This window comes from Zonotrichia albicollis, chromosome 12 (genome assembly GCF_047830755.1).
Source record: "Zonotrichia albicollis isolate bZonAlb1 chromosome 12, bZonAlb1.hap1, whole genome shotgun sequence".
NCBI classification, from domain to species: domain Eukaryota; kingdom Metazoa; phylum Chordata; class Aves; order Passeriformes; family Passerellidae; genus Zonotrichia; species Zonotrichia albicollis.
Genome location: NC_133830.1, coordinates 13,588,833 through 13,603,821, shown reverse-complemented (window position 1 = coordinate 13,603,821; position 14,989 = coordinate 13,588,833). Strand labels below are relative to the sequence as shown.

Sequence of the window (14,989 nt, the reverse complement as noted above, 5' to 3'; positions counted from 1 at the left end):
GCTTATATATATTTATAGTTATTTCAAATGAAACTGGCATTTTAAAATAAAAATTCTTAGTTCCAAAGCCCTGAGACTATGCTTGAAATAATTTTGTGATTTTTTTCTTTAACCCTTTGAAATTTTAATAGTTGAATTTGAACATCGAAGATTGTTTTCTTTACTTTTGAGTGAAATTCCTTTTGAACTCTGACTGTAAGCAGTGAAGTTCTTACAGGTCTAGAAAAATTAATTATTTTAAAACTGATTTATAAAGGGAAGTATGATATTAGAATTGAGACACTTGCAGGTGCTAACCAGAGAATTTTAATATATAAAGTCATTACAGAAATATTTTAAAAGAATCATCAGAACAGAAGAACCTTGTGAAAGAAGGTTTTGCTGTGCTTACTGCCTGAAGTGCTTTGTTTATTCAAACACCTGCATGGACACTTTGGATCTTTGTTATGCCACTCTGTTTAGCATTCCATATAACAGTGACTTGCTTATGGGGCCAGATTCTCAGCAGTAGCTGAGTACCTGGCCTGCACAGACCTGTCAGTCTCCAGCTTGGATGGGACTGATGGGCACAGGAACCAAACCTGCCCTTCCCACTCCCCTGTCCTCATGTCAGTGTTGAGGCAGTATAGAGGCTGTGCAGAGGGACTGTTCCTAACCCTTACCTCTTTGTGCCTGATTTGTGCACAAACCATAACATTCAGGGTCTGATCCTTAAATCTCATATCATCCTTTAGCTACCAAAATAGTGAGATGTCCCTATCAGAAGTTGGCAGTGTATTGCCCTGAGTACTGTCAGTTCACAGACATTGGCTTAAACCCTTCCTAACAAATCAAACCAAATAAACCAACCAAGGAAACCATTAAAACAGTGAAGGTACACACCAAAATACCTCTAGAATGCTCTGTTTTTCTTTTGTTCTTGCTGCTTTACAGTAATTTCAGTGCATCTTTCCCATCTCTTTTGTTTCCAACTTTAAATGGCACTTCTACTGTATAGACCAGCAACATTAATTAACCCTTTTCTTGTTCCTGAGGTTTTCCTTTCATTCTCACTTTGCAGACATGGGAGCAGTGCTCTCCCCTAGGAAGTACTGAGAACTTTGGCTGTTCATAATTTCCTAATGCTTTTTGACATAAGGTGTCCTCCCTCTATATTTCAGCTGATTTGCAGACAAATGCTGATGACCCAGCTGAAAATGAGTTTTGTCTAAAAACCATCAGCTGCAATTACTAACCACTCAGTTCCACTATATGTGCAGTAATTCACTCTGGGCCAAATGTACTTGTCCCCTTTTTATTAGTGGTAATTCTCATCATGCTTTGAAGGACTATTCTCCCATTCCCCTGCTCCTGCCTGCTGCTCACAAAGTATCTGCAGGCACATTTACCTTCTGGCATCTTGCCTCAATAATTCACCATGTCAGTAAAAGCAAAGAATGGTCAGTGTGACCACGGTGTGATTGTTCCTGCTTTGAGAAGTTTGATGATATTTCTTGGAATCAGAGAGCTTTTAATAGCACTTCAACAGAAAAGCATCTCCAAAGTGTTAACAGAGCATTTCTCAAAGTGAAAAGTTTCAGAATCTAGCTCAGGTTAATTTCTTTTCTGGGGTAGCATACTCTTTGTACAAACTTTCTCTGCTTTATACTCTGCAGTGAATTGTAAGCAATTACTTTGAATCACTAAAAAGACACAACAAAACTAAAAAAGCCACTATTCTCTCTGGAATTCCGCGTGCTTCCTTTGGGTGAGAGAGGAGGACTGATGAAGTGTCTGACTTCATCTACGACTCCTCAGGCCTTCCAAGCTTTCAGCAGAGCTGGAGGCCCCCTTGCCGAGGGTGAGGAGATGCCAGCTGTGCCGTGCCTTGCGTGGGGCTGGCTCTGAGGCAGTTGTGTGTCCCCACAGCGAGCATGCCCACCAGTGAGACCGAGTCGGTGAACACGGAGAACGTCAGCGGCGAAGGGGAGAGCCCGGCGTGCTGCGGGAGCTTGTGGTGAGTGCACGGCTGGGAGCACAGATCACACCCCAGCAGCTCAGGGCATCTCAGCTTTTCAAAGGGTCCTTCTCTCCCCACTGTTTGTTTGGCCAAAAGTGCCTTGGAATAGCCAGGCTTTGTATGGCACACAGAGGAGTTTGATATATGACCAAATATAAGAGTATTAAAGCACTCCTAAAATTCTCAGGTTAAGGTGGTATAAAACAATGCAACTCAGCTTGGAGTGGAATTGTGATTTTCCTGAAAGCTTTTATAAAATATGATTTTTGTCAAAATTATAAGAAAATAATTGAAGCTTCATGACATGGAAAAAAGAATATTTTCTGTTAAATTGGGCATGACCTGAGGAATATGTATTTTTTAGACAATAACTGAATGTATGGGAGAATTTCTATAACTCATGACGTTCAGTATTTATTTGCAGAGATATTCATGACTTCCAGGCAGCTTCTACATGTTTACTCAAAGTTTATTTACAGAGTTTTAAAGGAGATTTCCTTTCTTTCACCAAGATAATTTGTAAGGTTTTTGAAATAGTATTTCAGAAAATAAATAACAGACAAAAGAGTTTCAGCACTCATAATGCATTTTGTTAAAAGTTTGTTTTATGTATGTATAATGCCAGTGCAAAATTCTAAAGAAAATTAATTTATTAATTACTTTTCCCCCATTCTTAAAAATGTATTTTCCTTTTCTTCCAGTCAAACCATCTCAAAATCCAAGTTCAGGTCAGTATTTTCCTCTTATAATCACATTCTAAGGTAAATGCAAAATCTTGGTCCGATTCTCAATCTTCTGGGCTGATCCTCTCTCCAGCTTCTGGAATGTTACTCTGCAATGTCAGTACACTGAGTTTGAGCACAAAGTAAGTCAGGCTATAACTCATCAAGGATATTGTTTTGAAAGTAATGTCAAAATGTCTTTGGATCAAAATAGAAAATGCTTTTCATTGCAAGCTCGCCTACCTGCTGCACTACAAGTCAAAGTTGAAGTTAATCTTTGGGAGCATGCCTTTACTTGTGTCAGCCTAATGGAGAAATTGATGCTATTCTCCTTTTTGAAGTTTTGTTTTATTTCTGTAGCCTGTTTATGCATGCCTATGTTATTCATGCACATTCATATATATATACCAGTTAGCTATTCTTTACTATCATTGACTCCACACATCTTTCTGGGGAAAACAAAAAATAGCTTCACAAATCTTGGAGTTTTGCAGTTTGAGCCTGCTTTTGAGTCTTATAAGTGAAATATAGCATCACTGTTGTTCTTCAATATTCTTTCATATTGATCTTGTCTCATGGACTTCAATGCTAGGGTCTTCTGTAAGTGTAAGAACAGCCAGTTTAACCAACCCAGGGAGTGATGGCCATGGACAGCCCTTAGAGCAGGGGATTGGCAAGATAACAATGTTGTATCTTGAATTCCATGTTGATTTAGGGCAGGACAGGATATTTTTCCTTTATATGGTTAGAATACTGCCAAGACTTGAATCGTCTTTGTACTGGTATCTGAAACCAGTATTGATTTCCTTTACTACAAGTACAAATTTAAGATGCACAAAGAAAACTTAGTTAATGCTTGAACAGAGTTCCCAGAAGTGAAGCAGAGAAATCTAGTTTCATGAGTCCAAAGATATATCCTCACTTTTGAATCCAGCTCATATCTAGGTACAGTCTCAGCTTGTCACTCTTTTTTATTTCACAGACATTTGCCCACTGACACAATTTCAGTGCACATCAGTAGAAATCTCTAGGAATTACAAAAGAAGGTTTCTGATGTTATAGGGTAGATTTCTAAAAGGTGACCTCAGCATTCCTATTCTGTTTCATCCTGCCAGAATTCTTTTTGTGGTTTAGCTCAAAGCCTACATTTTTAGACTGAATTTAATTTGAATCCTGAGTTGATTCATTGACTTCTCTTTATTGCTATTAAGTGTATGGGGCCTTGGAAAGATAGATATACTTTGTTACCCAATGAAATGTTAAATGCAGCTTAATCTAATTATGTCACAGGCAATTTAAGTCTCCAAATGTTGTGGTTTACATTTAGAAATCTATAAGGAAATATAAAAAAAGGAATAAGATGTTAGCGGTCCCTAATCTGCAACTGGTGATGACTTACACAGCTATTGAAGTATTATACACATATTTATGAAAATACACCTGCTCACACAAACACAACTGAACTTGTTTTCTACACATAAGAAAACCACACTCTCCTTAAGTTCATATGTGTTTTCCATATAATAATAAATTTATTTTTATTTGAACTTTCAGTCGACGCTGGCGTCGCTGGAACCGCTTTAACAGAAGAAAATGTAGGGCTGCAGTAAAATCTGTCACATTTTATTGGCTTGTTATTGTCTTGGTCTTTTTGAACACGTTAACTATCTCATCAGAGCATTACAATCAACCTGACTGGCTGACCCAGATCCAAGGTACAGTCAAAAATTATTTGTCCTGGTCTTGACTATGGGTGGCTGCATTCTATCAGTGGCTACTTTTGTACTTTGCATTTTGTCGTTTGCTGTCTGAAGGATATTCTGCCCAGCCAGAGGGAGATAAAAGAAATGACTGAATGTGGTCTTTGATTTTCATAGCTGTAACACAGCTGAGTAATGCAGCAGCACAGACCTGACAATACTAAATTGTAAATAACTGTACTTTTATCATGAAACTGTGCTTGAAAGATGAGGAGGAAGTGGGAACTGGCACAGCAGGACTTGCTGTGGGCTGGTTGCTTAAGTTACAGTGTGGACTCAAGCTGTGAGCTGAGGAACCATGAACTGCACAACAGATTGGAAAGATGAATAGTTTATAGCTGGCAGGAAGCTTTACATCCTTGTGTAACTTTTGCCACTCAAGCATCAAATACAGTCCAACATAAAAGCAACATCTCCTTTTTAGGCAAAAAGCTGCAAACTCATACAGAAAGTATAGTACTAATATGTTAAAATAAAAATGGAATCTATGAGGCAATTCAGAATCTTTTTTTCTTTAATATTTTGTTCCAGATATCGCAAATAAAGTTCTTCTGGCTTTATTCACCTGTGAAATGTTAGTAAAGATGTACAGCTTGGGCCTACAGGCCTATTTTGTTTCTCTCTTTAACCGCTTTGATTGCTTCGTTGTTTGTGGTGGCATTGTTGAAACCATTTTGGTGGAGTTGGAAATTATGTCACCCCTTGGAATTTCAGTGTTTCGCTGTGTTCGTCTCCTGCGTATTTTTAAAGTAACAAGGTAAGATTATCTAATACTGCTAATTCTAAGGATAGCTGAAGAGTGATCAGCAATTGTTTTGTAATACTTCATCATGCACTGCTCTTTTACTGTTTTGTTTGGGGTTTTTTTGGTGTGTGTTAACACACGCATTTTAATTTATAGGCACTGGGCATCCCTGAGCAACTTGGTAGCATCCTTGTTAAACTCAATGAAGTCCATTGCTTCACTGTTGCTTCTGCTTTTCCTCTTCATCATAATCTTCTCGTTGCTTGGAATGCAGCTGTTTGGAGGCAAATTTAATTTTGATGAAACTCAAACAAAACGGAGCACCTTCGATAATTTTCCACAAGCCCTTTTAACTGTATTCCAGGTAACTTTATTTCATCCTGTATGAGACATTTTACCTTCGATCAACAAAACTGTTTAAGTGATCATGTTGCCTGAAAATGAAATCACGAATACTATTTATTCAGTTTACTTTAAGTAGCATTCTTCTCATTAAATTCAGTACTCTGGTAACTGCACCATTTGTACCATTTGTTTCATATCTTCTTTGATCTATCTATGCAACATAGCTGTTGTGTTATTTCACAGAGTTAAATCTCCTTTCTCCATCAAACACATGACTAGAAGAAGAGGTGGAATGTTATATTTATTTTCATCAATTTATTTTCTTTAACTTATTAGGTGTGTAACATATACATTGGGGTCATATCACTATAACATAAAAATAAGCATTAATTAATTAAAAATAAGCATTAATTTCTTTAGAGACCAGGTTTTATTAAAATCTTAAGGCAGACTTGTCTGCTACGAGTGAAATGGTAGAGGCATACTTAGAGTTTACTTTTCACTGATTTTTGATGCTTTTTTAAAACTAATTTTTCCCAATTTGGATACTGGAATTAGGCTATTTGGTTTCATCTTGCTCACCATTTTCACACTTGGCTGTGTACAATATTTGGTTTCAGCCACTGTAGGTGAGGGTTAAAGCTGACCCTGCAGGATTCCCCTTGGTGTCAGCTTCCTGTCACTTTGGCAGAGGTCTCTTCTGGTGTTTGCCCAGAGCAAGCAGAAAATCTTTCCATTTAATTTCAAGATAAGGAAATATTAATGAGAAATTTCCTTATGGGTTAAAGTGTTTACATATGACCTGACACTGCCCCTACAAAAACTTAAGGCTTTACTTCCCAATTCAGCTGAGTTAGATTTTATTCAGATTTTAAGCTGCCTCATTTTCAAAGGAATGGCGATTCCTTCAGTTTTAGAAGACATTCAGGAGCAACCAACCTGTTGGGTGCCCACCAGCAATGAAAATTAGTTGGATAAGTTTAGCTCTCCAAAAAAAGAATTTTAGAAAATGGCATGCATTTTATTTTCTTAAACAACCATTTAATTGCTTGGAAGGAGAGTGAGTATTGCATGTTTTCTCAGGGTGGAACTGATAATTTTGGAGAAATATATGAAGTGTCCCTAAAGCCTGCATTGCAACACTCAGAATTTTTATCATAGGACAGATTTGTAGCCAGTATTCAAAAAAAAGAAGAAAAAAGGAACCTTAAAACATGTAATAACTTGATTTTTAAGTGATGGACATTTGTTGGCATTGCTATGTAAGTGGCATTACTGAAAACCAGGGCTCTTACTTTGGTGTGCCAAGATCAATAAAATTTCAATAGAATTTAATTTTATTATTTTTGCCTTTGAAGTTCGGCCATATAAATGCATAGCACAAAATAAAAGCTGTTAGAGTTAAACCCAAGCTTTCAGGAGAGGTTTAAATGGGAATTTTAAAACAATGCATGAAAAGAACATGGTATTACTTTATGCATACAGAAAGTTAGTGTGTTGTGTGGTCAGAGGAAAAGTGTTTCTCTGTTCACTTTTGATGCTGAGTTACTATTAATCTCCTAATATCTGCTCCTTAGATCCTAACAGGGGAAGACTGGAATGCTGTCATGTATGATGGCATAATGGCATATGGTGGTCCCTCATCCTCAGGCATGATCGTCTGTATATATTTCATTATCCTCTTCATCTGTGGTAACTGTATCCTTTACACTGGCTGGAAACATCTCTGATGGGGCTGTGTGCCAGGGACACCCACAAAATCCCTCTGGGAGGGGGTCAATGGCCACGGGCAAGGGCTCTCTGCATGTGCTGAGTCCTTTAAACAGAGCTTGCCTTGCTCCCTGAGGAGCCAGAGCAGCGATCTCCGGGCCATCTCCTTTCCCTATTCCCTGAGGAACCAGAGGCAGGGATCTCCAGGCCATCTCCATTCCCTGTTCCCCAAGGAGCCAGAGGCAGGATCTCCAGGCCATCTCCTTTCCTTGCTCCCTGAGGAGCTAGAGCAGTGATCTCCAGGCCATCTCCATTCCTTGTTCCCCAAGGAACCAGAGGCAGGATCTCCAGGCCACCTCCTTTCCCTGTTCCCCAAGGAACCAGAGGCAGGGATCTCCAGGCCATCTCCATTCCTTGTTCCCTGAGAAACCAGAGGCAGGATCTCCAGGCCATCTCTGGCCACCACCAAGCAGAAAGCAGAGAATGTTTTCTTTCTGCCTTCCCTGGGAGCTGTGCCCTGCTGCTGTTTGTGATGGCTGGAGCCCATGGGCAGTGATGGTGCCCCATCCATCCCTGGCACTCAGCGCAGCCCTGAGCTCTGGCACGGCTGAGGGTGAGCCAGGGACCAGGGCACACACCCTGGCACAGCTGGGACAAAGTCTGCTGCAGCATTCCCCTTCCCTGCCCTCAGTGATCTGGAAATATTTCCTTGGCCCCACATAGAAACAAACTACTGCCATGCTCAGAAGTTCTTAAAAGGTCAGGAGGTGATGAAAGGGCAAAAACATTGTATTTTCTGCACTATATGGTATTTGTATCAGTATTTGTGGTTAACTGATATGGACTGAAGAACTGAATTTGATATAGATTGTTGTAGACATGAAAGACAGTGCATTATAAAAATGAATTTTTCAAAATGCCTGAACAGTCTTCACATATAATAGACAATTTCATATTCATGGGCTTGCTCAGGCTAGCATGAAGTTGAATTTCATTTGTTTAAAAAAATACCTCAAGCATTCTGCTATTTTAAAACCCATGACCCTAATGGATCTCTGCTCACTTTACAGCCAGTATCAGTCTGGTCCATTAAATGGGTGTTATTTGCAGTACACTCCAGCAGCACAAACCTCCATGCTGTAGGTTGGGAACATGTGTTTTATATCTCTCACATTGTCAGTGTTTATGCTGTTAATAAACCACACAAGTGTGGTAAGGCATAATGTCCTTAAAATGATTTGAAATAGATATCTTGCTAAATGTCTTCTTGGCCATTGCTGTGGATAACTTGGCAGATGCTGAAAGTCTAAATACAGCTCAGAAAGAAGAAGCTGAAGAAAAGGAAAGGAAAAAGAATGCGAGGTAAAATAGATGGGCATGTTGAACCAGCAGGAGAGGGAGGAGGAGGGTATTGAATTATTCCATAAAGATGTTTTTATATTAATGTCTTTACCAATTTCAAAATGTGCTGGATTCAGGAAAAAAAATAAAAAGATTTGTCTAGACACTAAAATAATAGACAAAAAATATAATTTTAGATAAAAGTTAGGTAGTAATTGGGGTGAATTAAGAATGTAATGATAAACCAACTGATATTTAAACATTGCAACAGTTGGATTTATTGTGCAATTAGCACAAGAATTTATCTGTTGTTGCCAGTGCACAGCTCCCTGTGGAATCAGTTCTCTAAGCCTTATATAGACAAGCAGAAAACCTTCTTTTGAAATCAGTGCAAGCCTGTTGAAGTCAATGAAAGTTGTTTGTATGAGTCCAAGGGCACAGTTTATCCCTCTAGAAAGGAGTAATGATCATGCATTGAATGTTTTAGGGATTAGCCTCTGGAATTATATTCAAAATAATAATCTTTTAAATGGATCATTGCATTTAAATGCAGTAGATTTTATTGCTCTGACTCCTTATGCTGTACAAAATATTTCAAATATTTTATTATAAGGCTTTCAGATTTTTATAGAATTGGTATAGTTCATTTAAAATTGTCTGTCTTTACTTGGCATGCTTTGTAATTGTTATTGTATTGTTTTATAGAAAGGAGAGTCTGGAAAATAAAAAGAGTGAGAAGTCAGAAGGTGACCAGAAGAAGCCCAAGGATAGTAAGGTGTTTATCCTAAAGCTTGTCTCTTTTCTAAGAAGCAATTTTACTGATTTTGCTAGGGAATACTTTGTATTGTGCATTGTACAATTCCTTTTGTGAGCCCATCATCCCTACATTTTTTTCCAGGCAAAGGAAACTTAGTTCTGATGCTTTGCATCCTCACACTGTCTCTTAAACTAGAAAAATCCTCTTAGTTCCAGGATATCCTGAGAAGGGAAGCTTTTAAAGAATAAAATAATTAATGTTAGAAAAATGTGATTTTATTCTTAGGATCTCTGTAGATATTTTGCTTGATAAGTCAAATGAGATCAGCAAATTATAAACTCTTAGAATGTTCAAACATTCTTGGTAGATTTTATCAAAATGTGTTGGTTCTATTCTTATTGTGATTTACACAGCCAGAGTAATGTGGACACTATAGAAAAATAATTTTGAAAAATTAGTAATAAAATGTCACCTCTCCTACATTCTCAGAGTTACTCTGCTTCAGAAAACTCACTTCTTTGACTTCAGAGGCTTATTTGGTTTGTTTTCTCTGGGCTTTGTACTCTGTATTAAAATTTATTTTTCTTCCTGTGCATCCCTTTCATTGCTGTAGGTGACAATTGGTGAATATGGAGAAGGAGAGGAAGAGGATAAAGATCCCTATCCCCCCTGTGATGTACCAGGTATGTGAATACTAGCTAGAAACACATCTAAATTTATTTGCTAAAATATTCTAAACTTGCCCCTGGTGAACATTAAATCAATTCATTTGAAGCCAATGAAGTTGTGCTCTCTTATCAGTGGATAAATGGGCCTAAGTATTATCTTTTTCTGCAGCTTCCTAAAAAGTACAAGCAGCATTTGTGAGTTAATATTTTGAGCCTCAGGACTGTTTTGGTAACACTATCTGGAAGGAAAAGCAAATTCTAAACTTCTCTGAAACATTTGGCAAAAGAGGACATTCCAGGGCTGATGATGTTTGGTCAATTTTTTCTTGGCCCAGTGGACATACTTATCTAAAAATCAGTTTTGCCTGGTTGTCTGGATGCGTGGCACAGAAATGTGCCCTGAATTTTGAGCACACAGTGCTCACCCAGTGCCCAGAGCTCAGGCATGGACAGGCTGTCAGGGCTGAGCTGGACTGGGGCTCCAGAATCCCCAGGTGAGGCTGCTCAGGACCAGCAAAGCCAGTTAATGCACTCATGCACACACCCACGAGTGCACAGCACCCTGTGTGAGCTTGTGACAACATTTGGATATTTATAGATTTTTAGAGTCATGCTATGAATGCATATTCCTATATTCTCATACAAGCTGTGCTTTTGTATTGTTATGAACAAAACCTTGATATTTTTTAGTTTATAGTAAAAAGAATGTTCAATCTAAAGTAGGTGAAGATGAAGAAGAGGAGGAGGATGAGCCAGAGGTACCAGCAGGCCCACGTCCCCGTAGGATATCAGAGCTCAACATGAAGGAGAAGATAACACCCATCCCTGAAGGCAGTGCCTTCTTCATCTTCAGCAGCACCAACCCGTAAATATGACTTTGAAAAATATTGGTTTAGACATCAGGGTTTAGCAGTGAAATAACAGAACTCCTTCTGGGGAGACCAGGAGTAGAAATCTAGTGTCTTCTCCAGAAAACAGATTGGCTTCCCTCCTAAATTTTTCTGATTGACTTGGTAAACGAGAAGAATTTGAAAAATATCTTATTTTTCTTCCCACTGTTGAAGATAGTAGCATTTTGTACATGTAGTCTGAGTTCTCACAAGTACCCTGCAAAGTACCCTTTGAGGTGTATTATCTATGTACTATGTTAGCCACTGGATATAAAAGATCTGAACATCTTCTGCATGAGACAGAATTTCTAGTAACCCTAGTAACCTTTGTGGAGGAGAAACCAGAAAAAGAGAATAGTAGGAGAAAGGTTGCACATATTCCTCTTAGGGCAACAGCATTTCCCAGATTCAAAAAAGCATCAAAGATAAAGACAAATGATTTCAAAAAATCAAGAACTGTGATAGTTGGATTTTGGGGAAGGCAGTGGAATCTTTCACCACTTTAGTCTAACTCCAGAGCATTTGGAGTTCTGCCCTGATGAAGACAGCAAGCTTTACTAGTCAGTAGAAGTTGCATTCTTGGTCTAAAATGGCCAATTTGTTAAACTAAGATACACCACGCTCCAATCATCTGCTTAATAACAGGAGAAAAAAAAATTAGCCAAGAACCTTCTGAGTCTTCATCAGAATTTAGACAACTTCAGTGTTAGTCAGTTATGAACCTGATCCTGCCTTTTTGTCAGTTTAATCCCAGACCTGCTCTGTATTTGTGATTACTTTGGGCTCAGTGACTGTAAGCATATGCACAGTTACACTTCATGTCATGTGGCTAAAGCCTGACAGCTCTGGAGCCTCCAACACCCACTTGTCCTTTAATTCTATAAGAAAATCTTCATGGAGATTCTGATTTGACTCCTAAGCAGCACAAGGAGATCTGCAGCCTAAGCTGCATCTCTCAAGATGAGTAATTTTGACAGCTTCAGTGAGAATCAAATAGAACTGGGGATCTGGGATGATTTATCATCTAGCCTTGGTCTTTCTGACCTGTGACTGCACGTGCACAGTGCTACAAGCACTGCACCTTGTGGTGTTCATAACCCAATAGAAACCAACCCCTCCCAGATGGCTTTAAGTGCATCTTCACTGTGGGTGAATTGGATTTTGGATTTATTTACATTCTAAGGAATCAGACCGATGGCTTCAGGACTCTCATTGCTTCTAGCTGCTGATTGCTGCTCTGTTCCATCAGAGCTGGCAGAGTAACAGAAAACATGTTGTGTGTTAACCATCTGCTGAATTCTGTGTGCAAAAATGGTGTATTTCTGTATCTCCTCTTTAGAATTCGAGTGGGATGCCACAGACTTATCAATCACCACATCTTTACCAATCTCATCCTTGTCTTCATCATGCTGAGCAGTGTTTCCTTAGCAGCAGAAGATCCAATTCGCAGCCACTCGTTTCGAAATAATGTAAGCCCTTCATTTTTGTCTGAAGTTAAATATACCCTCACAGATACAATCCTTTGGGCATAGTGACTTGTTTTTAATTTTCATGTTAAAAAACATTCCTTCTTCTTTTTCAGGCTATACGTTTATATTCCTTTTGCTCTAAGAAGCATAAATCTTTAAAGGCAATTGACTTTATTGATGGAATATCATCAGTATTAAAAGTGTTTATTATTTACATAATGCTTTTTCTGTGAATATAAATATATCAGGATAAAATATTCTCCATCTGAATATAGTATCTATAATTTTCATATTTTTCCCTACTTTGCAGTTAGAGTAACTGATGCACAATTCCTGAATCACTCTTAGTATCTCACAGTGTTTGATGCTGATTTAAAAATGCCAGTTAGAATTATCACTGTTTATGGTGTTTGGAACAGACTTCGATGTGTCCTCTCTTCATTGATTCTATTATGAGGCCTTGGGGCACTTGGATGATCCCTCTGTCAGTGAGTGCAGGGGTTCATGGGGGTGTTCCCTCCTCTCTCAGGGAAGCTTGTGTGGCCACTCTGAGGGGTTTGAGCTCCCCCCACATTGGACTCAAAAATATTTGGGTTTTTGTTTGGCTATCAGAAACTAAACAAATTTCTCTTTTCTCTAAAGACACATGTAAGAGGAGGATCAAAACATGCCTAAAAACCATTAATTTCAGTAGTGTCTTTATTAATAAATAAAATTGTAGTTTATGTGGGGACTAAACACCTATGTTCTCCCAAAACAAATTCTTGAATTTGTTTAAGCACATTTTAAGTGCTTAATCTAGTGGAAGCCCTAACTGCTACCCAAAAGCACAATTATTAGAGAGAGAAACTAAAATAAATCCACTGTCATGACCATGGACTTTTTTAGCCTTTTTGCATTTGATTCATAGCAAGACTCTCACATTCTTGTGAGTTGGGTTTGCTTTGGATTAGGTAGGAAATGGCCGAGATGGTGCAGCTTGGTAGTGATCCATGGGGACTTGGGGGATGCTTTGACAGAACTTCCAGCCCTTTCCTGTTTTAGGTACAAAATGACCTGTAGAGATGGGCACAGAGTCAGAGAAACTCTTCTGCATCCTGCAGGACAGGTGGCCCTGCTGGGGCTGCAGAGGTTTTATCTCTCTGCTTCTTGCTGGTGTTGGTGCAACCTCTGAAAATCTTCTTTAGGCTGATGGCATTCCCTGAACACTTTTCCAGTAAGTTTAGTAAAAAACAAAAAGCTAAAACTTTCTCCAGAGGTAAAAAGAGGCCAAAGCACAAAGACACTCTTCATGCACTATTCAGCAGAGCAGTGTACTTCCCTTACCCACAAAGCTGGACCAATGTAATCCTATAAATAAATCACACTAATGGGTAGGAAGAAGAGAGAGCTGGTGGAGAATACTGACATTGTTATTATAGAAATGGCTTCAAGGGCTGATAATTGTGTTTGTAACTAGAGGAGCATTAGGAAAATGTCAGTGGAGAGTGTGGTAACTGAAAAGATTATTTCTGTTTGGGACACAGACAAAATGTGTGAGGGATTTTCAGGAAGGTGTTGCCCTCTTGTTGTAAGTACTCTCACATGCCCCAGGCCTGCATCATTTTCTTTTCACTGCCTTGAAGGTTCATGTTCCCTCCATCAGCCAGGTCAGCAACAGAATGAAAGTTTAGAAACTGGAATGCCTTTAACTATTTTTTTTATTTTATTTTCAGTCTGGAGTGAATTGTAGCTGATTAACCTTTATCATATGGCTTTAACATTTGCCTATTTTTTCAGCCACATCAAGGGGCAGCAGGATGGGATATTCTACGGAATATGGGGGGAAAATTATTTGTTCTTATTTGATCTATGACTAATTTCTTTGTGCATTGTCTTTTTATTTTATTTCTCCTTCCAACTTGGTTAGTTGCTGAACTGCAGGAAGGATATTTCTGTGCACAGCTGTTGGCTAGGTGGATTGCTGAATCCTTGACACTAAACTCCCAGCCTCCTGCAGTTCACTGATTTAGGTGTTAGTGATGTGGCCACAGCTCTGGGTGGTTCTGAAATACCTGTTCTTGTGCAGTGAGGTCAATCCCACAGCCACAATCCTCTCAGAAACTTCATATCACTGTGCAAATCTTGTGGGTTTTTTAGATTTCCTACAAATAAATCACTGCTGTATCTCCCCACGTCAAGGAAAAGGGGTTGTGGTGCTGATTTTTAGTGATTAGTTATTAATTAATTTGCTTTGTGACACTCTGTACAAGCCCATACAAGAGCAATATAATGTAGCAGAATGTGGGGTGATCTGCACTCTAGAAGCAGCCACTGAAGTTTTGTTTTGTGATGCAATACTTTGGTAAAAACCACAGACATTATTAATAAGTATTTATTCTTTGTTTAAGATTCTCTGCTAAAGGCTGAAGAAAGTATCTGTGAAAGCTGGTAGAGGAAAAGTCTGAATTGAAGGAAATTGTTGCCTATTTGGTCCTGTCAATTATTGAGGGGTGAAATCTAATACCTGAGCACAATGGCATCTGTTCAATTTTTAAGCAAATAAAAATGGTTGCACAATAGATGAGATTTTAAACTACTTTG

At 38.7% G+C, this 14,989-nt stretch overlaps 1 protein-coding gene across 18 annotated transcripts in view; it reads left to right on the top strand.

The window, feature by feature from the left end:
* Positions 1 to 14,989, top strand: part of CACNA1D (calcium voltage-gated channel subunit alpha1 D) — a 168,197-nt gene that overhangs the window by 96,415 nt on the left and 56,793 nt on the right. For 17 of the 18 annotated variants that reach the window (XM_074549912.1, XM_074549909.1, XM_074549907.1 and 14 more), the window contains exons 10-20: positions 1,909 to 1,996; positions 2,701 to 2,727; positions 4,276 to 4,436; positions 5,013 to 5,238; positions 5,383 to 5,590; positions 7,149 to 7,269; positions 8,529 to 8,643; positions 9,328 to 9,397; positions 9,993 to 10,062; positions 10,768 to 10,912; positions 12,277 to 12,406. In XM_074549912.1, the coding sequence (XP_074406013.1) occupies positions 1,909 to 1,996; positions 2,701 to 2,727; positions 4,276 to 4,436; positions 5,013 to 5,238; positions 5,383 to 5,590; positions 7,149 to 7,269; positions 8,529 to 8,643; positions 9,328 to 9,397; positions 9,993 to 10,062; positions 10,768 to 10,912; positions 12,277 to 12,406 (1,361 nt within the window). The remainder of the gene's footprint in view (positions 1 to 1,908; positions 1,997 to 2,700; positions 2,728 to 4,275; positions 4,437 to 5,012; positions 5,239 to 5,382; positions 5,591 to 7,148; positions 7,270 to 8,528; positions 8,644 to 9,327; positions 9,398 to 9,992; positions 10,063 to 10,767; positions 10,913 to 12,276; positions 12,407 to 14,989) is intronic. The other variant, XM_074549904.1, reaches the window with a different exon arrangement.